Here is a 27,500-nt window from a genome sequence, read left to right on the forward strand (position 1 = left end):
GGCTTTGTCAGCATCCTTTGGCGGAGTTGGGCTGGGGGGGGGCCCTTGAAAGGTTCCCATTGTGCGGTGTGATGATATATGCAAGTGGATTGACTGGATTTAATGAAACATGGGCTCAAGTCGTCACGTGAGCGCAAGACGGAGAAATTGAAACGATAAGTCACAGTCACATGTGGAATTTGAGCTTGTAGCTCCATTATTCATGTGTGGTTTCCGCAAACCTGGGGTCACTTTTTATTTGCTTGTCCACTGCCGGAATAAAATGCTGAACGTCGTTTCATTATTTATTGATTGTGGAGCAGGCACACGTTGTTCTTGGCTGCGTGAAAACTTTAATAAATTGTCCGTTGGGTTATTTGTCACTCATTTAAATGTCCGGGACTGCACAGACGTCTTTGCCTATCGCTGAATTTGCCTTTGAATGCCAATAATCAGAGTTTTCTTTGCACTATTCAGTTGTATTTGCATTATCTTCAATTTCTGTGTATATAAAACAAAATGGTGGAGCAGTAGGTGTCGGTATGCACCAAAGAGCTGGAATCCGTCAATGAACCAAGAAGAAGAAAAAGAAGACGTCCAGTATTTATAGACAAGAGTAGGAGTGCAAGCGACTTGGATTGGATTTTACCCTTGGCCACAAAGCAGAGCGAGATTCTGGTTAAGGCAAGCCATTTTAAACTTTAAATTAAAATGCCTTGGTTAGTAGTTAAATCAGCTTCAGGCTCCCACCGGAGTGCTCCCGCTGTACTTAGTAGTTCAATAGATTGACAAGTAAGTGTATGTGATATGCATGTGTGTGTGTGTGTGTGTGTGTGTGTGTGTGTGTGTGTGTGTGTGTGTGTGTGTGTGTGTGTGTGTGTGTGCGCGCGTGTTGGTGTGTGAAGCTCTTTGAGTATCCACCATATGGTGAAGATACACTGATGTGTAATGCACTCCTATTTACCATTTTAATGATTTTTTTTTTTTTTTCCAGAAGGGGGGTTGGGCAGACTGAAAGACTGGCAGATTGACGACAGACCGTCTGGCAGACCGGTGAAATTTACTGAACGAAGTAATGGCAGAAGCGCGGTTAAAATAACATGATTGTAGTTTGGTTTGGCTTGAAAAAAAATGGACTGACGATGGCGGATGAGGGCCTAGGTCGCTGACGGATGACTAATCACGGACCGGCAAAATTTGGTAAATTGCCCACCTCTGAATGCATGTGACTTACAGGTTGGACAAACGATACCAATTTAGAGAGAGTTCAACAGCGAGTATTTCACCTGCGTTGAAAAGCACTCCCAGCAGACTACGGCTTCAACAAACAGAGTGAAACTCAGCACGGCGAGAAAGCATGATGGCTAGCTCAGCTACAGGCTAGCATGCCACTGTCACTCTTCCTGGCTAATGTTCGCTCAATGGACATTTAAAATTGATTTACTTCAGAAAAAAAAGTTGAGTTGAATTCCCCAGCGAGAGAACAGAAAATAAAAAAAAAACAGAATTTGTTTTGCATCCTGTTGTGATAGACACATCCACTCAATTTCGCGATGACTGATGAAACTGGTGTCAGAGGCTATTTCTTTCTTTCTTTTTATTTTTTTCAAACGTTCGACCACGGAGTGCAACTGAATGAATTATGGGGGTTTGCTTTCAATACCCTCAACACGCACCCATTTTCATTAGGACACACATCCCGCATTGACTGAACGCATCCATAAGCTATTCTACTTATGCACACAATGGTGTTGAAAACAATTACAGTATGCCTGTGTAGTGTTTTTAAACTCTAAACGTTGCATCCAGTTGTGTCAACAAAATACATTCTGACACGCAGGATACATTTGACGCTCTCTCCATCACTGCCACGCTCGCATCCAGCCGGAATATTCTATTACCAATCTAATTGCGCACGCTGGCCCTGACAAGAGCTCATTAAAGCGTAATTATACACATGTTGTTTTCTACAAACATCTCCATTTGAATCTGGCTGCCTTGTAATTGTTCAGCGGGGACAAGCGGTGCAGATTTTCGCAGATTGGAGACGAGAGGAAGAGAAAGCACTACACAGAGCGAGAGAGAAAGTGGAAGTAGGTCATGCCTCTCCATAAACAAGGCATGCTTTCTAAAATAATATAGCCATCCAGTGGAAGTAATGCCAAACAAGTGAACGAATGCAGAGCTCATGTAATATTTACAGAGCACTAATACATAGATGGAGGCTTTTCTTTTTCTGGGGAAGGCCCCTCCCCCTCGAAGCCAGAGGTTTCTTTCTCGTTTTTCATCATCTTTGGCTCTTTTTCTCCCCCCTCCCTCCCTTGCTTCTTCCCATTTGAATTTCAGAGAGAGCCAACTACATTGATATGGCAGGGGATGTGTGTGCGTGTGTGCGTGCGTGTGTGTGCGTGTGTACTGTGTTCCTTTCTGCTCCCCCGCCCCCCTCCATGCTTAATGCTCATTGGCTTCCTCCATGCAGTTTTTTGCAGGGCCTTATTTGCAGCATGGCCGATGATACCACCGCAGAGAATTGGCCGTTTAAATAAGTCTTCAAGGCCCAGCTGGTGCTGTGAGGTCACCATGCACTTGTTCAGTGTCGGAGGCCCAGCGTGTAGGCAAACCCCCCCCCCCACCACCACCCCCACGCCCCGAGTGCCAAGGCTAACTGACTGTGTCGACTTTAGGCCATGGCTCTCGGGGGGTGTTTTCAGCTGGTTATAAGGCGGGCTGTGCAATGGGAGAAGAGCGTGAAGGAGCAGGTCTTCGATGTTTGCGGTGGGAAAAATATGATTTGTCTCTTGGGTGATTCCGATTTCAAAATATATCAACAATAATTATGTGAAAGTGTTTTTCATTAGTTTTGTTTGACACATAAGATTCAAATAAAAACATGCTTTTTTTTCTAAATCCATTCATTTTTTTTAAAATCCATAAAAAATTAATTCATGTCTAATTTTCATTTTTTTTTAGTTGTGTTTTGTTTTTTGGTAGAGAAGATATATGCTTGACTTTTGAAGCATATTTTTTCCCCAACATTGGCTGAAATTGTTAAACTAACCTGCACCATGTTTGTACGCATAAAGTTGAAATTGTTTTACGTTTGGTCATAATTTTCCCCAAATGTTGGTGTAACTGTTTGACTTTTGATGCACATTTGCCCACAAAAATTTGGCTGGTTTTAACATTTACGTGAAATTTGACGGATATTTTTTTTCCAGAATTTGTTTTGGATTATTTTTCCCCTAGACTTGCAGTGCACAATATATAGTAAGTCAAGATTGAATGGGTGACAAAAAGAATGTTGTGCCTTGTTCATGTCGTTAGAGTACACCCAAAAGCCCAATGTTGCAAGGTTTTTTTTTTTTGGAATTAATACTCCATAGAAATGTAATCGTTTGATTACAATTGCATGCTTTTTGACAATCTTCGTAGACCTGAAAGGAGCTGTCAGTCATCCGGCATCAGAGCCACTTAGTAGCACAAATCCAAGCCTGACAGTGAGGAAGTGGATGCATCACGCAGAGAAAATAAATATCCCGTCATGCCATTGTTCCCTCTCTGATGTATCACAGTTCTATCTGGGACTTTGGGGGGTGGAATTGTCTTATTTTTGCTTTTTTTTTTTTTGTTGATACAGTTGACTGCCTGAAATACGCCTTTCTTGGCGCAATTAAAGCAGTACATCACTCAGCCGGGCTGGCCGAGTAAAAGGAAAATTGAGGCACGTCCTATTATAATCTGGAATACACTAATTAAAACAACGTGCTTATGGGTGCTATGGAGGAATGTACTTACAGTGTGTATGTGTGCCACATTTTTTTCCTGTCTCCTTAATAGGCTCTCTCTCTTAGATATTCGCGACAGAACAGCTCTCATGCAATATTAATATCCCGCCAAAATATGGAATATGTGCCCCATCTCTCTTTCGCTTTCTCTTTCTCTCTCTCTCTTCCTTTCTCAACATAATTGACTATGCAAGGCTCCAAATCATCTTGGAAAGAGACAGCAAGCGAGAGGCATGTGTCGGATCCAAATGCAAGAAAAGCAATCCCAAAATGATCCCGTCCTCTTATCAATACGACACATTGTGAACTTTCACCCTCCCCACGTGTCAAACGTGTGGAAAGCCCAAACAACAACAAGAGTATATGAGCGCATTAAAAAATAAACCTGTGCTGGAAGATGTTGTTTTCCACAAAACACAACTACCAATACAAACTACCACTTGTCTGACTTTGGTTTTCATCACTGTTTATTAATGCGATTGTGAACACGTTTTGATTGAGTGAGTGGGGTGGGACACTTTTAGGAATCTGCTTTTGTGAAAGATGCAAACCATTAATCTTGGAGTTCGATGGGCTACGTTAGTGGTATTGGACGTGAGTCGAATCGTAGCTGAAGTTTAACTGTATTGCAGCATAGCTAAAGTGAATTGCATCATATCTTATACTAATCAAAGTACCGTAGATTGCATGGTAAAGTGGAGCTGTATGTATCAGGAGTGACTCGTTTCTTAGTTGGAGGGAACTGTACCGTAATTGAGGTGAATTACATCAAACTGAAACTGGAATGAACTGTGTTTTATGGTATTTATTTGTATTGGAGCTGAAAGGAATCGGAGTACAATTCGCAACTGAAGAGAATCGTACTGTATCGTGATTGGAGTGAATATTATGACTTTCTGAAATGAATTGCATCGGAATTTCGAATGAAACCTCTTGTAGTTTAAGTGGATTGGATCAAATTGTAGTCAAATTGAAGGGAATCACATCGTAATTACAGTTAACTAGAACGTATTGGAATTGGAGTCAGTCATATATTTATTTTTCGAGGACGGTGACTGACAGTTTCTATTCTTTCCGATGAAAAAAAATTGCTACAAATCTACTTGGGGGTCGCCCAGCATCCAGGAAAGGATCCAGATTGACTTAGAAGGTTGCACTATATTTAACACCGATTAAATTCCCTGAAGAATGTTCTTAGTGTCTCACGAGGAAACATCGAGGTCAAGCATCTGCACTCCGTGGGCGAAGGTTGGTTTCACCCACCTTGACAGGAAATGAGGAGGTGTTGGAGATGGAGGTTTTCGAAGCGGAGGAGGCGGCTGCGGTGGAAGTGCTGAGCCCACTTTTAACTGAACTAGTGGTGGCTGGTGTTAGTGCTGGTGGTTGTGGACAGAGATCCAGATCAGGGAAATGCAACAGGGGAAGGAAGAGAAAGGAATGGGGGAGGACAGAGAAGGGGCGGCGGGCGCAGGAACCTCGTGCAGCGGCAGCGAGTGCACCTTGATACGGGCTCTCGCTGCAGCGCCTGTTAAGTCCAATGGAAAACCGTCTGTTCTTTCTTCTGCATGTTAAGTGCTTTGCATTGCTCCGCGTGTACACTCAATGCAAGCTGATACTTGACTAACGACAGGCCTTAATAGGCGTACGCGAACCTGGTTGACTTCCAAGTTGTTCCGATTTCAAAATACGTATTCATAGTCGAGAAAATACTAATGGAAAGTGAACTAATTTGCTCCAGGCTGGAAACATTTTTTTTCCCAGAGACTTTGTTTCAACCCTTTCAGGGACAGCGGTTACTACAGTGGACAGCATATCAAGTTATCAGGTTACAGGGTGCATGAAAGGGTTAAATTGTTTGATTTTAGAGGCATGCTGTGCCAAAGTTGTGGTGTCTTGAGATGCAGACGTCGATAAAAAAAAAAAAAAAAAAAAATGTGGGAAAAGGACCTTGCAAAAATAATCGCGTATTAACTGGCAAGCACAATATTATGGGGAAAAATGAAATTTGATTATCTTTCAAAATTGTTCACACATTGTGATGTCCTTGAACAGTGTATAGTCACAATTTAAAAAAAAATCCATTCCATAACGTTGAATATCAGTTTTTAAACGTGTGTATGTGATTGTGTGTCAGTCTAGGGGAGTGCAATGTATTTATATACTTTTTTTATATTTTTATATTTCACGATACACTTGGGGGTGGAGGCTCCTGCAAAATCTCGTTGTAACAAGTGTGCAATGACAATAAAGTATTCATTCATTCATTCATTCAGTCATTCAATGGTATCTTGTGAAAATGTTTTCTTTTTTTAGGATGTTTTTTCCCACAATATGGGTTGAAATTTAGAAGAATATTCTCCCCTGATTTTTGTTTGAAACTTGTGTGACTTTTGGGCATATTTGTCACAAAAAAAAAAAAAAAAAACATTGGGGGAATTTGACTTTCCAGGAAATGTTTGCCCGAATTTTTGACAGAATTTTTTCTTTTTTTTTAAATTTTTTTATGAATGCAGTATGACTATATTATCTTCTTGAAAGTATTTGGTGAAATATTTTTTTCTTAAAAATGTTGATTTAAACTGACATTTCCCTATTTTGGGGTGTAGTATTAAATGTGATTGGTTTATTTGTTTATTTTTAATTTTGGTGGGATATTTGTACCATTTTTTTAGGGGGGTGAGGCGGGGGGGATGAAATTGTCGGTGGATATTTGTCCCAGAAATTCGGGTTGAAATTGTTTGACTTTTGGTGTGTTTTTCCCAACTTTTGCTTTTAGCTTTTGAGGATATTTTTGCCCCAGATTTTGTTTTTTTTTCACTTTGAGACATATTGAAATAGCTTCACTGTGGGGGGGGGGGGTGTATTTTCTCCCAAAACTTTTTTTTCCTCATGCAATTTTAGATTGAGTTGTTTTACCCTACTTTTTATTTTGTTTTGTTTTGTTTTTCCTGAAAGCTTTGGTAGAAATGATGTTGGCATGTTTCCCCAAATCTGTGCTGCAATGAATTGAATTTTGTCCCACCGTTCACGATTCCTCTGTAAATGAAAACGTCAGCGAGGCTTTAAACAAGAGCACCGGTGACATCTCTTTACTCTTGCACTAAATTTGTACCTGTCAATTTTTACGAATGTAAGATGCTTGGCTTCATGCTTGACTTGTGCGCTTGGATTTGCATGCGGACTTTGAGGATTTGAGAATCCACTGCGGGCGGATATATATCTTTACAGCATCAAGCTTGTCTTTGACATAGAACTCATCGGTGTGATTTGCGAGCGTCTCTCTCGGTCTTAACGACTAACAGTATTCGCTTTAGATATGGAGCAGGTGGCTTTCTTAGAAATGCTTTGTTAGCACTCTTGCTCTCTCTCTCGCTTCATAAATAATGTAGCACATGAAACATCAATACGATTTCTGCTGTAATTAAAAAAAAAAAAAGTGCGCACTAACAATCCGTATTGATGCAGACACAGCCCCGCCATGTTCCCCGAAGCAGCCGGCAGATAATTTAAAAAGCGCTTGCGACGAGTGCAACGCCAGATGAAATTAAATTGTCTCTTTTTGCTCTATTGTTCCTGCCATTGTCTCTCCTTTGTCACATAAAAGCAAGGCAAGCTAGATGGTAATTATGATTTTGCACGCAATACTAAAAGATGTCCTAAAGAGAGTGGTGGTGTTTAGAGCGGAAAGTAGTGTTGCAGCACTTTGTCAAAGTCAAAGTATTTGCAAAGTGCAGCATCACTAAAACTTCAATGAGTTGCAGTCCAGTCCATTTCGCAAAAACTCGAATTAAATATTTCGCCCTTCAATGCCCCCAAAACAGCTGGAATAGAAAAAGAACAGCGGGTGGTCTTTTGGCTTCACACCTATGCAAAGTTGCCAAGCAGGCAAACACCAAACAAACCCAAAGAGAAGTTGTGATGGCTGCTTTGTCGGAAGCCTTGCGGCAGCCCTTGGGACACCCGACCGACCAAGCATGGGGGAGGTTCATTTTTGTGAAAGTTCACAAGGTTTAACAGTGTAAATTTGGCTTCAGTAGCCTGTTATGGCCTAAATACTGTTCATGATTGACGGCCTGGTCCATGAGAATTTAGTAGGATTATACTACATATTGCAATTCCCCCACAGAGAGAGCCGAAACTGCCACAGAAAGAAATTGACTGACGATAGTAAAATACATTGCGGATTATAATAGCAGCAATCTCCACAGAGTCAAGGTAGATGCCATTTTCCTATGAATCGTGGCCAGGGGGTTTAATTAGGTAAATGCGAGTATTGAAGGAGTATTTTCCCCGAAAAGTTTGCTTGAAAAAGTTTTACATTGAATAATGCGTTTTTCAAGAATTTCAGGTGAAACATTTTATATTCTGAAATTTTGCTCCAAATGTTGGCATATCTATCCAAAAATGTTCTTGTTTTTTTCGGCATTTCAACATGGTCTTGTGAAATCATTTGGTATATCTTCCCAAATATTTGTATTCATTTATTTTTTTTTATCTGAAATTGTATGATTTTGAGGGATTTCTCCCAAAATTTTGTGGTGAGGTGCTAACATTTAAACAGAAGAGTCAGGTGTGAGGATCTAGGAAGATGCAATTAGAGAAATGAGATGAGCCCCCATATTCAATGCAGTCTCTTTGCAGCAAACCCGGTGTCTGTTCACCCCCGCGAAAAAACATACAGGACAAGTGGTGGGTGTTTCCGCCAGTCTTCAGCGAAGTGGGAGTCCGCTAAATCATTCGTCAGCTAAACGGGTGTCAGTCAATGATGGACTGACGGACCTTCCATCATGACTGACAGAATGCCCGCCTCTGCTAATGGCACATATTTATCTCTGAATTTCATTCAAATAAATTTTAATTGAAATCATTTAACTTTTGGAATGCCATTGAATCTATGAGGGGAAAAGTTTCCGAACTAAACATCAAAGTTGAAGAATCGGCAACCACTTCTGGCCCATATCAAGGTCTCAAACCCACAAATAGACCATACACTATGACTAATGTCTTCGAACGGAATGCAGCATGCAACAAGACTTACCCCAGAGGATGGCAGTCTCTTGCCGTCAGGGTTGGGGCGCATGGGCAGAGAACTGTAGAGCCTCACGCCTCGATCTGCACCGCTGTATCTGCTCTGATAGAACAAAACAACAGACAATACGTTTTAAGTATCATAGCTTTGATACTTAAGAATGGAGTTTCGACAATAGTTGCTCGCACCTTATGTGATGTTAGGATGCTAGTTTTTAAAGTACAAAGTGCAATGTTATATCAGTATATTTGGCTCACTGTAGGTGCTCACAAGCTGAAAAGGTGCCTATTTGCGTATTTTTGTGCTCTCAGAATGTTGCAATCCATATTTACTCCAATGAGGGGCAGGCACCCAGGAACTGAGGTTGGATCGGTATTGATGGCATGCTAAGGCTAGCTGCCTCAAAAAAGTTTGAGCGTACAGGAGGGGCACAGACGGCAATGGTGCTCAGATGACTAGCCAGTGCTACATGGTACACAGTACTCTATGTAGATGTATGTTTTTCAGTGAAATGGGTTCCAAGCGTACGAGGAGGCTAATCTGATGTAAATGGAAGATCACGTGACCAAACATGGAAAACAGATTATTTGGACTTGCTGCGTACGGTCCGATAACTAGCCTAACAATGGGTTGAACACATGACTTGGTTTGCGTCTGGATCAAATTAAAATTTTAGAAAAGTTGAAAATCAAATATCAAAAAGACAACATCTATTTTCCTCAAAAACAATTTATTAAACACAAAAATAAAATCTGAAAAAAATAAATACAAAGGCAAATTAAATCTGAATAGAATAAGGAAATATTTATATAAATAGAAATAAAAATACGGATAAGTTACATAATTTGAATCGATTCAAATAATTAATATATGTATATTAAAACAAAAAAAATAAACAAAATAAAAATAAACAATTTCCATCTATGCATCCATCTTCCATATCTGCTCATCATATTCAGTGTCACTGTTTGACTGGAGCCTATCCCACAAAAGTATACACTCTGGACTGATCAACTGATCAATAAAGGGGCACACAAAGAACCATAAAAAAATACACTCTAGTCTAAGTCTTACTGTGTGGGGACCCGAACCCCCGCTTCCTGCACGGAAGTCAGGCGAGTGATTGTAAACACAACGGGATACATTCATTCTGAACGAGCTGCATCCTGCACTTGCCTAGAAGTGGATTGCATGTTCTTGATTCATGCGATCGTAAACCAATCGTTATGTGTTTTGTGAACAGTTTCACTTATGCAACAAAAATATACAGAACGTTCAACAAAAAAAGGACACACACACACACACACACACACACACACACACACACACACACACACATTGTACATGCATTCAGATTGCTTTTCAGTGAGAATACAGTCTATACACAAGCATAAACAGCCTCGCACGCTGTTTATCTTATATGTGCTATAAACAGATTGTGCTTATGGGCCTGCTGTGAATGCACAGTGATTACCATGCAATTACTGTGCAGCAAAACCCACATGCAATGTGTGCCAAAGCTTATTTCCCATACCATGCATGGAGGATAATAGGCTAGGGGATAAAAGCAACGGCATGCTATATACACTAACCTATTAGCAGTGATGGAATAATGTGTATATTAACAGGACGCTCAGCTAATGGAGGGCATCGGATAGTACAAGTGGACTTACTCGAGTGAAAGATTATGATGTCCATGTGTGTTTGGTGTACCACATTGTTAGCGTGTAGGCTTACCGTTCACACTTTCCTCTTAGCAGCCGAAAAAGGCTTCGCTAGGGCTGGCCAATGGGCCTTTATCTTAAATTTTCTTAGCTTTGCATTTGTAATTGTTTATTCTTTTCCGAGTTTTTGATGATTTGCAAACGCTTGGATTTTTACACTTTGTTTTCTAAATTCTGGTTAGAACTGAATAAATAAATTCTTTTTTCTCAATGTAAAGCTGCATACAGAAATCATTTCCCCAAGCATCTAGTAAGCAGTTTAACACTTTTACTCTTTCAACAATGGTTTTTGCCTCGCACTGTAAAGCCGCCAGGGACAGCTGAAGGGATATAGTTACCTGTAACATTAGCCGTTTCACATTATAGTACGCGGCGCGCAGATGTGGCGCACTTAATGCAACACATGTGTTTTCTTTAGGCAACATTCTTCCTGGCTTAACTAAAAAAAAAAAAAAAAAAAAAAAAAAAAAAAACTTGCACACATCATACCGCACTGATGAGAGGAATGTGCTGCCCCAGACAAGGGGAAATCCCATCACTCAGCGACTGTATACATGCTGTGTGTATACATTATGGAGACCACTCTGTGTGTACAATATGCACTCAGCAATGCATGACCAATGAATGACATTAGTAGAAGAGGGGAAAACATTGCTGATATTTATGAAAATAAATCACATTACCCTGCCAGTTGGGTTGCAGAATGTAACAGAAGAAGGTCATAAAGTGTGAAAAAATAGCTTTGTTAAAACTTATTTTCTATGATTTTATTAAAATTATGATCATTTTTAGGTTTTTCTATATGAATGAATTATTGCTGTGATTTACTTATACGCATTTACTTTGTTTTTTTCTTTGCATGTATTCATGGCCTTCAAGAATGTAAAAGACAAATACAAATTGCATTTTTGTCCTGGAGCAAACAAGTTTTAGATAGTTTTTAATAAATATCAGTAAATACAATAAGAAATAAATTATTCCAGTATAATATTATTATTCTCCATGTTTTGTCTACAATAACATTTTGATCTTAATGATGAAAAATGTGTTCATAAAATGAAATAATATAAATGATAATAACATATTTATATAGCTTATTTGAAAAGACCCAAAGATACTGAACACAGGAAAAGGAAAAAAAATATATATATATGCAATATTATTTCTTTTTTTAATAGTTATTCTTATACATGCATACATACATATATGCAACAAGCAAGCATTTCTACATTCTACTAATACACTTATTAAGTGCTGTCAGTGGTTAAATGTAAGCAGATGTTATGATGTCATAAGATCAAATATACAGTTTGACAAACAGAGGATGTTGTGCAGTTGCTACAGACCAGATTGAGGGCCAAAGGTTCCCATCATATATGCCATAAAGACATGCAGGATGGTGGCTATAGGATACCATTGTGTTACAATATTAACAGGAAGTGACCGTGAAAAGATTTCCCTCCTCCTCCGTAATTGCCCACTCTACTTCAAGTGGACTAACCGAGACATGGGAAAAGAATATAGTTGCAGTTGAAGAGAGAATTTTTTTTCTGATGTCAAGTGGCGCAGTGACCCATCGGATTTTGCAGATGGAGCTATGGTGAGAAAAGTGTCCTATATGTGGCAGTTGGCACTTAATAATGTGCAACAATGCTAACTACAGCACAGTGGAACAGCATCACAAGTTGTTTTGTTAGCTACAGTCCGCTTGAATTGGCGGCCAATAGATGAAGTGACCCACCAGATCCTGCAGATGGAGCCGCAGGGAAAACAGCTTGTGGTGTTTGACAGTTGGTGATTTGTCATGTGCACTATCAAGACCTTCAGGACTTGAGTAGAATAACATGCCAGTTAATACTATGTGAAAAACGAGTTTGAAGCAGGGTGACGCACAGATGGACCTTTTCTTTTTCTTCCTATACAGATGAAACAATGATAATTTGATGTTGGTCTCCTGAGCGGGCGGATGACTGGTTTGCACATCGGATTGACAGTGAAAAAGTGATCCTGCGCTACGGCCTTTCCGTGTGGAGTTTGCATGTTCTCCCCATGCCTGCGTGGGCTTTCACATTCCAAAAACATGCATGGCAGGTGAATGGAACACTCTGAATTGCCCCTAGGTGTGCGTGTGAGTACGAATGGTTGTTCGTCTCTGTGTGCCCTGCAATTGGCTGGCAACCAGTAAAGCATGTACCCCGCCTACTGCCTGCAGACAACTGGCATTGGCTCTAGCACGCCCGCGATCCTCGTGAGGAAAAGCGGATTAGAGAATGAATGGATCGATGTATGGATAGCTTGTTATTTAGTTTTTTAGCGTCCCGCAAAATCAACAGAAGAAGCCCTTACATTTTGGTAAAGGTAAATAAAGGAATGCTTTTTTTCAGCTTGCCTGAACTCAGTGTGGGCCAATGACCCATACAATCCAGCATATGGCGCTGCGGTGAAAAAAAGCTTGCTGTGTGTTTCAGGTAAACCTCCGCCTTGTAATGCGCTTTACTGCCACCTACGGGATTGGAGCGGAACTAGATAAATTTTCCCAACAAACTGACACAGTGAGGACTCAGGGAAGGTTGGCTCTGAAGTGAATGGCTTTCTAACTTATTGCCCAAGTCTCTCCCAGTCAATCTCAAGAAAATAATATAGATCCTTCATTTTCACTTATGTGTGGTGTTGAAAACTGCTCCTCTGTTTTTCACGAGGCGGTTTGCCGACAACAACGTAACAACCGCCCAGCTTTGCCAAACAAAACCTCGGCCTCTGGCTGGCCGGCGTCGGAGAAAGACAACAGATGGCTGCCAGGAGATTTAGTCGTTTCTTCTTTTTAACTACCTGCAGCATCTGGAGAGAATGAATCTTGGAGTAAACGACTTGAATAGGAAATCCTGTGACTGTAATGTTATCTCGTTTCCTCGAACACATCGCACACCATCTGCATGGCGTCATACGGCTCTTTTGCGTGACGGAAAAAGATGGGGGCGAAATGACATTCTGAAAGTGTTTGCTGGACAACTGAGGAGTAACATCCCAAATAATAAATAACAAGGAAAGCCTAATCACAAACTGCAACACCTCTCCTCATGTGTGATAATTTGCAGCACTTTCAAATGCATATTAAACAAGTGAAATGATTCATTAGCCTTTTAAACAAATATCGTCATGGTTTTTGACTGCAGTAAGCACAGGAAAAAATTTCCAAGGTAAGTTCTCGTAGGCCAAAATAATATCCTGCTAAGGTGGTGCTCGTATCTTTCGGAGGTCCGGGAAAGTTTGGGATCGAATTGCAGGTAGTCTCCTAATTAAACACCAGTGTAGCACATATTCAGATATTTAATGACAGTTTCTATACAGTATGTGGTGACTTTAACACTTGCCCTCCGTTACTGCTGGTGGTGGGCATTGGTAATTAAAATTGCATATAAAAAGAGAGGATGTGATATAGAGAAGCAGATGACAGTGTGATCGAGGTGAAGATAAGAAAGCGGGAGGAAGAGACGGCCAGGAGGATAAAGAGTTGATGTGCTGACGGCAGCCACTTGATTTGGTTTCACAGAGAACTGTGACGCCGCTTTGAATTAAAGAGTCCAATTGTGAGATTTGACTGCTACCGCTGAGCTCAGCTGAATCCTCCCTGCTCTATTTGTGTGCGTGAGTGTGTGTGTGTGTGTGTGTGTGTGTGTGTGTGTGTGTGTGCGCACTCTTCTTAGCTTTAATATATGTACAGGACATATGTGCAGAGGTAAAACAATAACAAAAACAAAAAAAATTACTTAAAAATAAAGTAAAATAATAGACAAGAAACATTTTTTTCTGTGACAGTTCGAAGGCAGATTTTTTTTCTCCCATGAATTTTTGGTCTTGTGAAGGAACATTTTGGGACACAGAAAAAAAAACACTTTAGAATCCATCCATCAATTTTCAACACCGCTTATCTTGAAGAGGGTGGCGGGGAGTTGCGGGAGACTATCACAGCTGACTTCGGGCGAAAGTCGGACTCCACCTTGAAACTTTGAAATCAACCCTCAAGTTTACTTCTCAATAATATATTCTATGCGTCTTTCCTAGTCTAAAGACAGCCTTCTGATTAATATTGCTTTTGTGTAATATGAGTAAAGCGGCATCTCAGCCATCTCAGCTTGCAGCCATTTTGCCATTTGCTGTCGACTGAAAATGACATCATAGTTGGTCAATAGCTCAGGCAATGACCAATCACGGCTCGGCTTCAGATAATACCCAAATCATACTACTTTTTCTACCAAAATCCTACAACGCTACTCTAAGATGCTCTGACCTTAGTGTAGATGTTATTTTTTTTTCTTTTTGGTGTGGCCCTAATAATCCTTTGTAAAAATCAATTCTGTCAGTGCTTTGGGATTGATTGTTGACTGATCGCCTCTTAGAGCAATGGAGGAATAATGGAGCTAACGATGTAGTCTTCAATTCTCAAGCAGTTTTCTGTTTTAGGAGGTACAATGGCACATAAAAAAATCTGCAAAATTTCACAAATTATTTATTTTTTATCAGCGCAAGACGGTTTTGTGCGAAATCTGACACAAGATGGCTGAAATCGCTATTTTCTAAAGGAGCACTTCTGTTTTTCTCCTGTCCATTTACATCTCTCTTTCTTTCTCTTCTCCCATGTTTTTCCCCATCTCGAGTGCCTCGGCCTAATTAGAATCACCCTCCTCCTCATACAACCAATTGAAATTGAATTGCCCATCATTTGTATAATGATACCTCAATGGGGGATGATGAAATGTAGCAATCACTTAAGAGAGTGACCAAGGCCTGGGTAGGCGGTGAGTGTCCATTGGTGGAGATAGGATTGAGGCAGAAAATGGTGAGAAAGTGAATATTAAATGGCCTCACACTGATTTTTGGTTTTTTGCTTTTTTACCCTAACGTAACCATCGAGCCATCTGACACGGGATCCCCCAACTGGAGATGACACTGACATCTATGCAACACTACTATTTGGACTTATCTCCCCCTTAATGTTGGTGTGTTATAAGTCTTTAAGCAACAGATATTTGAACACACACGGCAGAGCAACACATGCAGACCGACAATACATCATATACCCGTAGGTATAAAAACGACTAATATTATTGCATCTAACTCAATAAGTTTGTGAAACACTTCACGTATATCTTTCTTTGAATTGTGCTGCCTTCAAGTGGCCAAGAGGAATGCCCCCAGAAGTAACAGCACAATATCCATTGAATTCAAGAAAAAAGGGGCAAGAACCGTCTAAATCTTTGCATTGCATTTAATTATGTCATGACTTTATCTTGCTATGAAATTGGCTGGCAACCAAATTCAGGGTGTATGTACCCCACCTACTGCCTGAAGAAAGCTAGGAAAGATTCCAGCACGTCCGTGACCCTTGTGATGATAAGCCGATTGGAAAATGGATAGATGGATGGATGGATGACTGTATCTTTTATAATACAATGGAATAAAGTGCTGTTTTCTGAGTAAAAACAAATTACAATCACAAAGCTGGAATGGATTAATTACATCCTCATTAATTTGAATGGGGAAAGATGATTTGAGAAAGTTTTAAGTGACTAGCTTGGTAACCAGACGTGAGAGTAAGTCACATATGTGCATGTCACAAGTAAGTCTCAAGTCGTAACCTTCAAGTCTCAAGCAAAGTCCCAAGTTGCCGTGAAAAAAAATCAAGCAAATCGAGGAGCCGCCGAATTTCAAGCAAGCAATCATGACTTGGTTTAAGCAAATCATAAGTCTATGTTGGGTGACTATTCAGAGCCACTTTTAAGGAATACAATTACTGAGACACTATCAGGTAAAGATCATGCAGAAACATGAGCATTGGTGGCGGTAAAGAAGGGGTTGTGGGGGGAGGGGATATGTGTGTTTTGGTGATGTGGTCCATCATTCCATATTTTTATATTGGGACAAAAAACAACTTTCCTTTGAACAATAATTCTACCGGTGGCCTTCTATGGTTTATGATTTTTTTTTTTTCTGAGCTCATGGAATTGATGTTGGGCCGCTTTCGCGCAACTGTTTGACAGTGAACGTTTTGTCAGTTCCATGACTTCCTGTGAAACCCGTGACTCACCTCGCGTTTCTTTTCTCAAAGATCTAAAAACTGCTTAGAGTCGTCTTCATTCAGACCACAACGTTTTTCCGGTTTGACTGAGCCGCAGCAAGGAGGATTGTTAAGACTAGAGAACCCTGTGCCAAGATTCTTTTTTTTTTTTGTTCTTGTCTCAAAACACTTTTTACAAGCAGTTTTTAATCCTGTTAAAATATCGAAAAGTTTTCAAATCTTGAGTTACCATAAAATTCCACCTCTCTTCTAGATTCCTGTTCGCTGTGTTCACACCTGGGCCACCCAATTAGATTCTACAGTGCTTGTCCTTGTCTGGGTCACGGGTGAGCTGGGACCCATCACAGCTGATTTTGGGCAAGAGGCAAAGAAACACCATGGACTGTTTGCCGTCAATCACAGGGCACATAAAGAACTGACAAACAACCACACGCATTCACAACTATGGACGAAGAGCCCAAAACTGAACTTGTCTAAAACCAGTTAAAAATAAAGTATGCTTTCAAGCAAACATTTCTGCAGTGTGCTGTGAATAAAAAATGATTTTTCACTCAGTCCGTTATTCGGAAGGGATTGTAGGCTTACTCAAAATGATGGTTGTTACATGGACACCAAACACTGAGCGCTCAAGTACCAAATTATTTTGGGTTTTTTTTTTTCAATTGAACAGCTTTACTTACTTCATACTAAGAATGTAAAACTCTCAACAGTTAATTCACAGTCTTGCTTATTTAGTGATTCTACGCATCTTCACTGGGTAATAAATTTCATTGTCAAGTGGAAAACTTGACAAAAAGTATGAGATCTGAAGAGAGTAGGTGAACATCAACATCCCCTGAAGTCCCATTTGAGTGTAGCAACAAAATCCGAGAACCCATGAGCACTAACTTTACATGATATCAAGATAAAAACAGCTGCTGATATATTCAAAGCTGTAGAATAACCTCTGAATGGTGAAGAGACCGAAACAATGCCTATCATGTACAACTGATCAGCGGTTCGCTTCACAATACAGACTGCTTGCAGCTGAACTATGCACCTTTCAAATCCTGATGACTCATGCTCAAAAATACGCACAAAATTATATCGCATAAAACTGGCGTGACAAGATGTTTTTATTGTGCCGTTGCTTCCAATAAAAGTGGACACCGAGCTCGAGATACGTTGAACCAACTTGCTGCTGAAGATCCTTTGGTACGAGTTACTTGGACTCAAAACACACAACAAATGTACTTCTCACAGCACTCAAATCAGTGTATCCAATCCCTCAATCGGGTCTTCCTCTGTCAATGTCCACACGCATATGATGAGGGATCACGTGGCATGTTGCAGTCAGCCGGCCCAGACAGGAGGGAGTTAAGTCCCTTATCGCTGCTCCCCAGAAGAAATTCCGACTTGAGGCCTCGCTCTGCTGGTTTCCTGCCTTCTTGCCCAATGCCCTATTTATACTCATCGGGGCTCTAAAATACCAGGGGCAGCATTTTCCCTTGTCACCAACATGTTTCCTGCCATTCTCCCGCTGGTACCCCTCTTTGCAGGTCAGAACATTTCCGGTCGGGGGTGAATGGGTGTTGATACTCAAATGTGAGTAAAGGATAATGGGGGTGCAGTTGGCCTGTCTGTCATTATGGTTTTGCCCAAAAGGGTTGTCCACAAAGTCCGATCTAAGTGCCAGACGTCAAATAAAATGCAAATCGTTAAACCTCGGACCAGAACTCTGGGGTATGAGGTAACAGTGTGAAGCGTTTTGAATACCTGAGGTCGAAAGAAAAGTGCTGTCCAAGTGACAGCCCATTTACCATTACTGTAAGTAATTTATCCCTGCAGTCCCCTTAGGTTGATCTGAGGGAACCAACCACCCTTAAGCAGTAATAATAAAACAGATTCTCGCTCTACATTTTTCATGCCGAATCCTGAAAACTATGATGATTATAAAAGATTGACATTTTATTGTTGCCTCTCTGTCAAGTGTACATGGTTGATTTTTGAGCAAATACCCTAAAAGTTCCTGGATATCGCCCCAAATCAATGCTTCAAACCAAAATGGTCAACTTTTTTTTTTGCTACATTTTGGCATGGACTGAGACATCTGTGCATCCTGTCATTATAGACACCGCCACTGAATGTGATGGTAGGTACAGTGATCCCTCGCTACTTCGCGGTTCGTTTATCGCGGGTTCAGTGCATCGCGGATTTTTTCAAACATATATAAAAAAAAAAAAAAAAACACATGGAGTACAGTACTGTATATGTTGCTCAATGTGACTCGCTGTTGTTTTGCAGCTTCTCGCGGACCGTTTGCGGACTTAAAAAAAATAAAAAATTAACCTGTTTATGTTAATTGGACGCTACTTCGCGGATTTTCGTTTATCGCGGGTGGTTTTGGTCCCCATTAACCACGATAAACGAGGGATTACTGTAATGATATTTGTATTGATGACTATTTTTTTCTCATTTGGGTTTGTGTCTTTGAGACTTTTTTGTGAGTTCTGTTATGATAGACATGTCCACACAATTTCTTGTGGATTGGGGATGTGCTGCAAGGGCTAGTCTTTTTGATTTGGGGTAGGTTTAGGCTCACAACTAATGCGTACATTTTCACGAGGATATAGGCACTTGGGTGTTCTGGCATGTTTAGGCCTCAAATATTTTGCCGGAAGAATGAGAACAATTCCAAGAATGCCTTTGCACAACCTAAGCATTTCATACTTAAGTATAAGCTTGTGACTGGGACTGATTTCAGCGAATTCCCAAGTAGTTGGTCCAAGTACGAAGTGCTGGAATTCGCCCCCAAAATGTCTATTGCAAACTAAAATGTAAGGCTTCTTGATCAGTGTCTCACATGGGCCCTTAAGACGTCTTGTTATGATAGACATGCCCATCCAATTTGTTGATCAATGAAATTGGTATTGGGGATCTTTTTATTCAAACTTTCCAAGGGTTCTAAGAAATGAGTTGTGGGTAGATCTTATACTCAGGATCCCTAAAATCCATACATAGCCACCAGGATACACGTGTGAAAGGAATTGTGGGCTTTTGGGCGCCCAAAACACAACAATTCCAAGAGGATGTTTGTGTGATTGCCCAAGTGTTATTTGAACGCATTGTCCAAACAGTTTCTCGTAGACTCCGAAAACAAACCATCTGGCACATCAGGTTACACTCATAACCCATTTGTGCAATAAATCTCTGCCCTGAAGACATACCAATACTATTTCAGTTGTCACCTTAGTGCAAACACCCAAAACGAGACGGGTCTGATAAGCTATCGGCGCTCCACTGTTGTTGCGTATTCAAGAGTTAGACATCAAGATGGCGGTCTTCTGACATGTTTTCCATCTCACTCGAAGCGTTTCATAATCTGCCTAATTGACAAGGTGAACACATCATCTGTGCGAGTTACATTTAGAGACACGACGCTATGACTCGCCATCACATTCATTCACCGGCACGCTCCGAAAAGCAGGCGGATTGATGCCGCATGGGAACACTGATGGCAGAGTGCAGCCTTTGTCGCCAAGATCTAATCACTCCCGACACTGGTAATGAAATGCAGCCCTTCGACTTGCAGAAGGGGCTGCGGTCCAACGAGCTGTTTTGGCCTCTCACTAACTCTAACGTGCTGATTATTGGACTCTGATCAGTTGAGTCTAAATAGTTTACACTTGGGGATACCTTCCTTGAGTCCGAGGTCCATCATTAATGAGCATCCACGGTTGCAAGAAGCAGACTAGCGTTAAGAAAAATAGTGAGAAGTCAATGGAAGGCACTTCATTGTGCTTCGGTGTTGGTAGAACATTGACTCCTTAACCTCGGTCAAACATCAGAAAATCTTGCAATGCCTTAGTGAGAAAATAATTAACTCTGGGAATGTGGTTTTGAGGTTTTTCTTTTTCTTTTTCTTTTTTTTTGGTCCGAATGATCAGTATTTCAAGACCCAAAGCATGGTACATAATCGCACATGAAGAGGAAAATTCCCGATTGGCTGGCAACCAGTTCTGGGTGAATCCTGCTGAAGACAGCTGGGAGAGGGTCCAGCATGCCCGCCGCCCCTGTGAAAGAAAATGGCTGGATGGACGAAGAGGGAAAAAAAATTCCATCGAGTAATCGAATAATTCGACCCAGTTTTACTATGCATTAAGCTGTACAACAAAAGAATCCTCCAATTCCTGTGTATTAACCAATTATTGTTGTTTATTTGTGATTGTTTAGTGATTCCAAAATAAACAACCAAACAATAAATATCACAAAAAAGATATTGGTGCTGTACTCAGCAACGTTTTTAAAACTCATTCATTTACTGGTTTGATTATTGCTTTCCAAAGTAAAAACAAGTGTTTGCAAATGTCTTATTTTGAAACAACACCAGACAATCAGTCTGCTTTCGTAAAGGGCTACAGAAATGTGACAATAATTACTGTTGTGTGGGCTAAAGTCTGAGGATTTGAACAATTTGAAGTTGAAATAAACGATTACTCGATTATTAAAATAGTTTTCCAGTCATTTCATAATTAATCTACTAGTTGACGATTAATTGATTAATTTTGCCACTTCTGATTAGCATCCTGGAGTTCAGGTTTTTCCCACAGATATGCTGCAAATTAAGTGGGGAACACACACACTGATTTGTAATATCTTTATCGATTTTCAAAATGTGAGTAACCCCTACACACGATGAGGAAAACATGTTCTTACTGTTTTTATAATGTGTGGTATACTGGAGCTAACCAATACAGCGCGCAGGACGATAGCTTCACCAGCAAGTTTCCTCCTCCAAACCTGTCGTGGTCCATAAGAAGACTGACCTGTGAGAGTCAAGCATGGCACTATGGGGCATCCATTATAATTAAAAAAATAAAATGAAGAAAGAGTTGTTGTAGAAGATGAAATAGAAGACGCTAGGCTAACTGTTATATTATTTTACAAATGCTAAAAAGTAGCATTACAAATTTTGCCTGTCGTGTTCAAGGTTTTCTGATGGTCAGTTTGACCCTGGAACATTAGTCTCGGGATTATGTGGATCTCCCTGCACATCATATATAGTATTCGCAAACAGACAACCATTTTACTTGCTCTACCTAATAGCAGATCAATGAAAAATGTATTTTGCCTCATCGAAGTTTGTAGAAAAAAAAAAAAATCAGTCTTGAACAGATCACTGCGCTCCATCGAGAAGATGTTCATGAAAGCTGCTGCCTGCAAAATTTGTGCTGTGGTGTGCATTTTTAAAAGGCGCTCAGAATTATAAAATCATCACTGAAAAAAAATCAAAAAAGGGGAATGTGAGGAGAAAAATTTGTTGAGGTTGAAATGCAACTTTTCAATCAAACATTAGCCTCACGTGTTGGTGTGTTTGCAAACACTGCTACAGACATTTGTTACGGCTTTACGCGCGGACACCTGGCATGCTGCGATGTGGCGATAGCAGTGAGGGCGACCCGTTTGGAGCCTCTGTCAAATTACCCAACATCTGGGAGCTGCCATGCACTAAACCATGGCAACCCGATGGACCGATGTGCACTGAAGCTAATGCACTGTGAATCTTGATGAACTGCCAACGATACCACACTATGCATAAAAAAAAGTACTCTGCATGCAATGCAATTACAATGTGATATGAGTCACTGTAATATAAATGGAAAATATCTTCGATTACAATACGAATCACTCTAATTACAAAAGATTCACTCAAATTTACGATGAAAGAGGACTCACAATCGCTCAATCCGTGACACCGATCGAGTCCAATATTGATACAAATCAATTACATTACAGTACGATTCATCACAATCACCAGAAAATGAAATTAATTCCCATTGTGATGCGATTCGCCCAAATAAAGATATGATACAAATCACTTCAACTATGGGGCACCTTAGAATTCATTCCAATGACGCTTATGACTTCGACTGATTTTTGTTTTTTTTTTCCAAATCGAGCGACTACATCGTTAATGACACATCAATGCATATATTTCCCCCCCCCCCTAAATCACGGGCGCCGACTGCTAAAGAGCCACTAAAAAGTACATAGAGAAATACCGCAAGCTGGTCATCTCTCCGCAGCACGGCAATATGTGCAGTTCAGCAGGGGAGTTCTTCAAAAAGATCAAGTGATCAAGGGTGGGGGTAGATCTCACTCATTATTTTAATGAGAATTACTTTTGCGCGAGAATAATTTCCAGCCGGGGAGGTTCAACTCAGGCCAAGTGTACTTCTGTGCAGAATTCCAGTGCAATAGCCTGTTTGAAATGGGGGAAAAAGCATCTGAGAAAACAGATTCCCAGCGAAGTCGATCGGTCCAACGAGTCTGCTGTGTTGATCTTTACATCAACAAATTCATAACGAGAGTCCAAAGTGAGCCAAAGAAAGCACCTTGAACACATTCATTTGGGAGAAAGGGAACCATTGATGAGAGGAAACAATTCATTCGTCACAGTAACGTCAAAGAAAGCTGTGTCCACAACTACTTTTACAACGTAACTTTTAAAAAAAATTATCAGATTTTGTTTTAAATAACTTGATTACCCGAAAATCTACTCAATGGTGGTGGCGGCAAGGGCATCGCCGAGTTGACTGAATTTATATTTGCTCTTGGGCTTGAAAACAAATAATTCCTGAAATTTGGAGGAAGGATATTGGAGTAAAGTTGTTATTGATATGTGGCATCTCATGTCCTGCGCTGCTGGTGAGCTAAAATAATGCAGCGTTGCAAAGAATTGTGCCGTACAGTCTCAGAAAAAAAGGGGGCATTGTTGGGGGTGATTTTTGTTCTCCGAGGTACACATTTTTGTGATGTGTCCTGTAGGGTTTGAATTGAGCCTCTATGTACAAATAAGTATCCTGTTTATGGTTAGAAAAGGTAGACAAACGATCCAAATGGACAAAGGCACCATTTCTGTAACTTTATGTTTGCATGTAAAGGTACAAACAAGTGCTTGGCCAATGTCAATGTGTTTCAAAAGAATCCACTGTTGGATGGATTGCAGTTTTAAGGAGTACACAGCGAAGCACGTCTCCCGACCCCAACACAGTAGGGAGACGAGTAAAACATGCCTTCGAGGACTGGGTTTAGTTAGATACTCCTGCTTTAAACCAACAGTTATTATGAAGCAAATTTTTAAAAGGTTTTTTTTTTTCTTACTTTTCGGATACTCTTCACTTCCCAGGATAGATTGCGGCATGTAATACTGAACATTTTCTGGCATGAGGTCCTCATTATCATAATGATTATCCTCAATATATTTCAAGTGTGTTCACTCCTAATTTGTTGAACCCCTGGGCCGCGGACCGGTACTGGTCCGTGGGTCATTTGGTACATTTCAGAATCTGAAAGAATGTTTTATTTTGAAAATTTACCGGATCCTCTCTTACATCCGTCTTCAATATGTCACTCTTGACGCAGGTGAAGGTGCGCTTCTCAGTCACGTGATAGGTTACCGCTAAGATGAAACCCAGGAGCTAGCAAAATGAGTAAAAATAACAAAGGTCTTTGGAAAGTTTCTTTGGGAATGGGGAAAGGCCAAGCCAGGAGACAGAGGAGGAGCCTACGACTTTCAAGAAAAAGAAGGCTACATTTAATAGACAGTGTCAGGAGTCCTACTTAAAATACGGATTGATTACAACGGGAGATTCCCACGTACCAAGCCCAGTCTGCATAATATGCGGCAATGGTGAGTCGTATTTTTCATGCACTTTGTGTTTGCGGTCTATCTTATTTTGAAGGCCCGCATAAACATTACCATAGCGACCAGAGAGTGTCGCGGCCAAATAGGACGTTCCTTGCGTCGTTATTCGTGTTTATTATTATGTTTCGAAAATACCACAGTTTTCATGCCGGTCATATCATCTTATTTTGTTGTATTCATCCGGCCTTTAAAGGGCGGTCCCTGAAAATATTGTCTGACATTAAACTGGACCGTGAGGCAAAAAACGTTGGGGACCCCTGCCCGAAAGGGTACTACCCCAGTTTTGTTTTTTAATTTGGGGTGGGGGCTTTGTAATTAACAGCTTTGTTGTACTGTATTGTATTAGGCAACGATTGAATGATTCGTCCTCGTTTAATTTTCCATGTAATTTAATGAGACACCAAAAGAAGACACAACAAAACGGCGTGTGACTTAGGGGAAGAATTAACATTTTTAATCACACAACATGCGCTTTAATAACGTCATAAATCTGCGGCAGCTGGAACATCAGAGAGTGCTGTCATAGCCACTTAGCTGTGCGCTGGCGACTAACGCGAGCTGACGAGTAGCAGCCTGGGGAGAAGAAGGATGAAGAGAGGGAGAATCCCATCGAGCGACACGAGGAGGAAGTCAGAAACGTTTCGGAAGAAATTCCAAGCTGCCATTTGTCGGCACATTACGATCATAACGACAATAGTAATTACATCCCAGTTGGTTGGATTTGGCGTACAGTACGCTTTCCTAAGTTGGATTTTTACATTTTTAGAAAAGTTTTATCACATCATCGTTTTGATTGGAACTGGACTGAACACACAGAGCCAGCGTTGCGGTGATTATGACAAATCAGCAATTGAAGATGCAATGCAGCAATTAGCGTCAAAGAATAACAGCAAGGGAGTTTTTGGTTTCAGGCTTTTTTTTTTCTCCACTCGATCTATCTCCAATCTATCAATACATAGCCACATATCACGTGAAGCTTACCTACACCTACACAGACATGTACAAACTAGTTAGCTATCTAAGCTATCTTCATTTAAACACAGAATTTTAACTTCTGCTATTTCTAATCTAGAAGCGAGATGGCTATTGTTGGTATTTTAAAGTAGAAATGAGATGTAAAAGTATTTGTTTGTGTCGATGTTAAAATACATCAACCAGATAGCTGGCTAAAAATATCAGTAGCTTACCTACATATAAGCTAAGTCGATAACTGACTAGCTATCTTGATTAAAGCAATCTAGCGCATGAACAGCAATCTATCCAGTCAACAATATGCTCTTGTTTAAACCTAGCTCTGGCTAGATAGAAATCATGGTTTGATAACCCCAAAAACAAATCCCAACCCAGGCTTAAAAACCTTTTTTTGATGTAATAAGTACTCATATGACAACATGAAAAGAATGTGTATAATTTTGGCTCTCCCTTCATACAGTACTTTATTTAAGTGAACTTTTAGTGTGTTATTGAACGCACACCTTCACCCTTTTTTAATTGCTAATGCGCATTTCTCATCTTGTAATTATTTTGCCCATGAAGTGATAAAACAGCTGGTGTGAAATCTGCTGCTCGTTTTCAGCTGCTGTGTGTGAAAACATTCTCCGCGAGACGTTTGATGTGCAAACCGGCGGCTCAGATTTCACTGCTGTCGACTGTTTCGAGAACATTTGAAAGGTTTTTCTCTCCATGCACATATATAAACTTTGTGCAAGTTTGAACACCGCACAACAAGATTTCTATAAAAATATTACTGAAAAGCATTTTTCACCCAACCTGTCAGCCAAGGGCACTGAAGCCAATTGAGTCTTTATAACCCCACCTAAAAAAAAAAAAAAAAAAAAAAAAAAAAAAACCCTGCAGTAAATCTTCAAAAGTGGCATCGGTTTCAAATGTCAAAAAACCCACAACACAGAAGTTACTAAAAAGTGATTTTAAGCTTCACCATATTGGCAGCACGGTGGAATAGTCGTTCATGCGTATGCTTCATAGTTAACAGGTAGGATACTCGGATTTCTTCCCACATTTGACAAATATGCATGCATTAGGATCATTTAAGAGCTACTCCAGCCAAAAAGCAAAATAGAAAATAGATGGATTGATGACATAACATTAAAAAACACCCAGCCTGCAGTACAGCGCAGCCAAACAAATGATTGGCAAGCAGCCGAACAAATGTAACATTTCAAATGGACGCAGTCTTCACAACAGCTTTCAACAACCATCTATGGATCGACCCACAAAACTGAATCAAAAGATGCAACGGGCCGAGCGAGGCTGTGCAAATGAGCCACTTGAGCCAATTTGTAATTCCATCAGCACTTCCTGTGAAGTCCATTAAAAGAATATTAGGTGGTGCAAACCTAAAAACAATCAACTCGTGCCCCGCCCCCTCAAAAAAGATGCTGATTTACCACAACTGAGTCTCTTCATTTGCAACTGCTTAAATTGATGTGTGTGATAGTCCTCAAAATGTGCATATCTGCATCTCAAAGACACAACTATAACTTTCAGTCAGGTGCTAAGATGGACGTTTGGAGGGAAAATAGCATCTATATAAATATATATATAGAGAGAGAGAGAGAGAGAGAGAGAGAGAGAGAGAGAGAGAGAGAGAGAGCACCGTTTGGGCTTGCGTTGTCATGATGCAAAAAGACTCCTTCTGACTGATGACCCCTGCATTTGTTCTTTTTGTCTTTCTTGACCTGCCTCAGCAGCTCACAGTAGTTGGCACGAAGATTGAAAAAAAAATCTATGGGAGGGGAAATAGCAAGGAAATTGAAAAAAGGTTTGCACACCTTCTTGTAAACTGGGGATTTGGCTGTGTTAAGAATGAACAAATCACATTCAAATTCATGCCTGCCATTGCTTAACGTGGCTCAGATTAACCCCAAATAAAGTTCAGGTGTTCTAGTCGACCTTTCTTCACATTTTTTTGCTCTTTATCCTAAGCCTGAAGTTTTGTAACGCTGACCAGTTTTTGGAATTGTTCATAATTCCCTCCACCTTGACTAAAGCCGCGAGCCCTTCCAGTTGAAGAAAAACATCCCCAAAGCATGATGCTGCCACCATACTCCACTCTATGTACCATTTGGACAACCACCCCAGTGTTTATGTACTCGCAGCTCACACGGCCACATGCCTGTGCAGGCTATGTGTCAATGCTGTGCTATGTTTGCACAGTGAGGACACAGAGCACATCGCGTCGTCAGTTATTGCGACAGAC

General features: G+C 40.5%; 1 protein-coding gene across 3 annotated transcripts in view; it reads right to left on the reverse strand.

Annotated features, from left to right (window-relative positions):
- Positions 1-27,500, reverse strand: part of tox2 (TOX high mobility group box family member 2) — a 111,566-nt gene that overhangs the window by 69,266 nt on the left and 14,800 nt on the right. For all 3 annotated transcript variants that reach the window (XM_019861133.1, XM_019861132.1, XM_019861131.1), the window contains exon 2: positions 8,803-8,895. In XM_019861133.1, the coding sequence (XP_019716692.1) occupies positions 8,803-8,895 (93 nt within the window). The remainder of the gene's footprint in view (positions 1-8,802; positions 8,896-27,500) is intronic.

This window comes from Hippocampus comes, unplaced genomic scaffold (genome assembly GCF_001891065.2).
Source record: "Hippocampus comes isolate QL1 unplaced genomic scaffold, H_comes_QL1_v1.1 scaffold40, whole genome shotgun sequence".
NCBI classification, from domain to species: domain Eukaryota; kingdom Metazoa; phylum Chordata; class Actinopteri; order Syngnathiformes; family Syngnathidae; genus Hippocampus; species Hippocampus comes.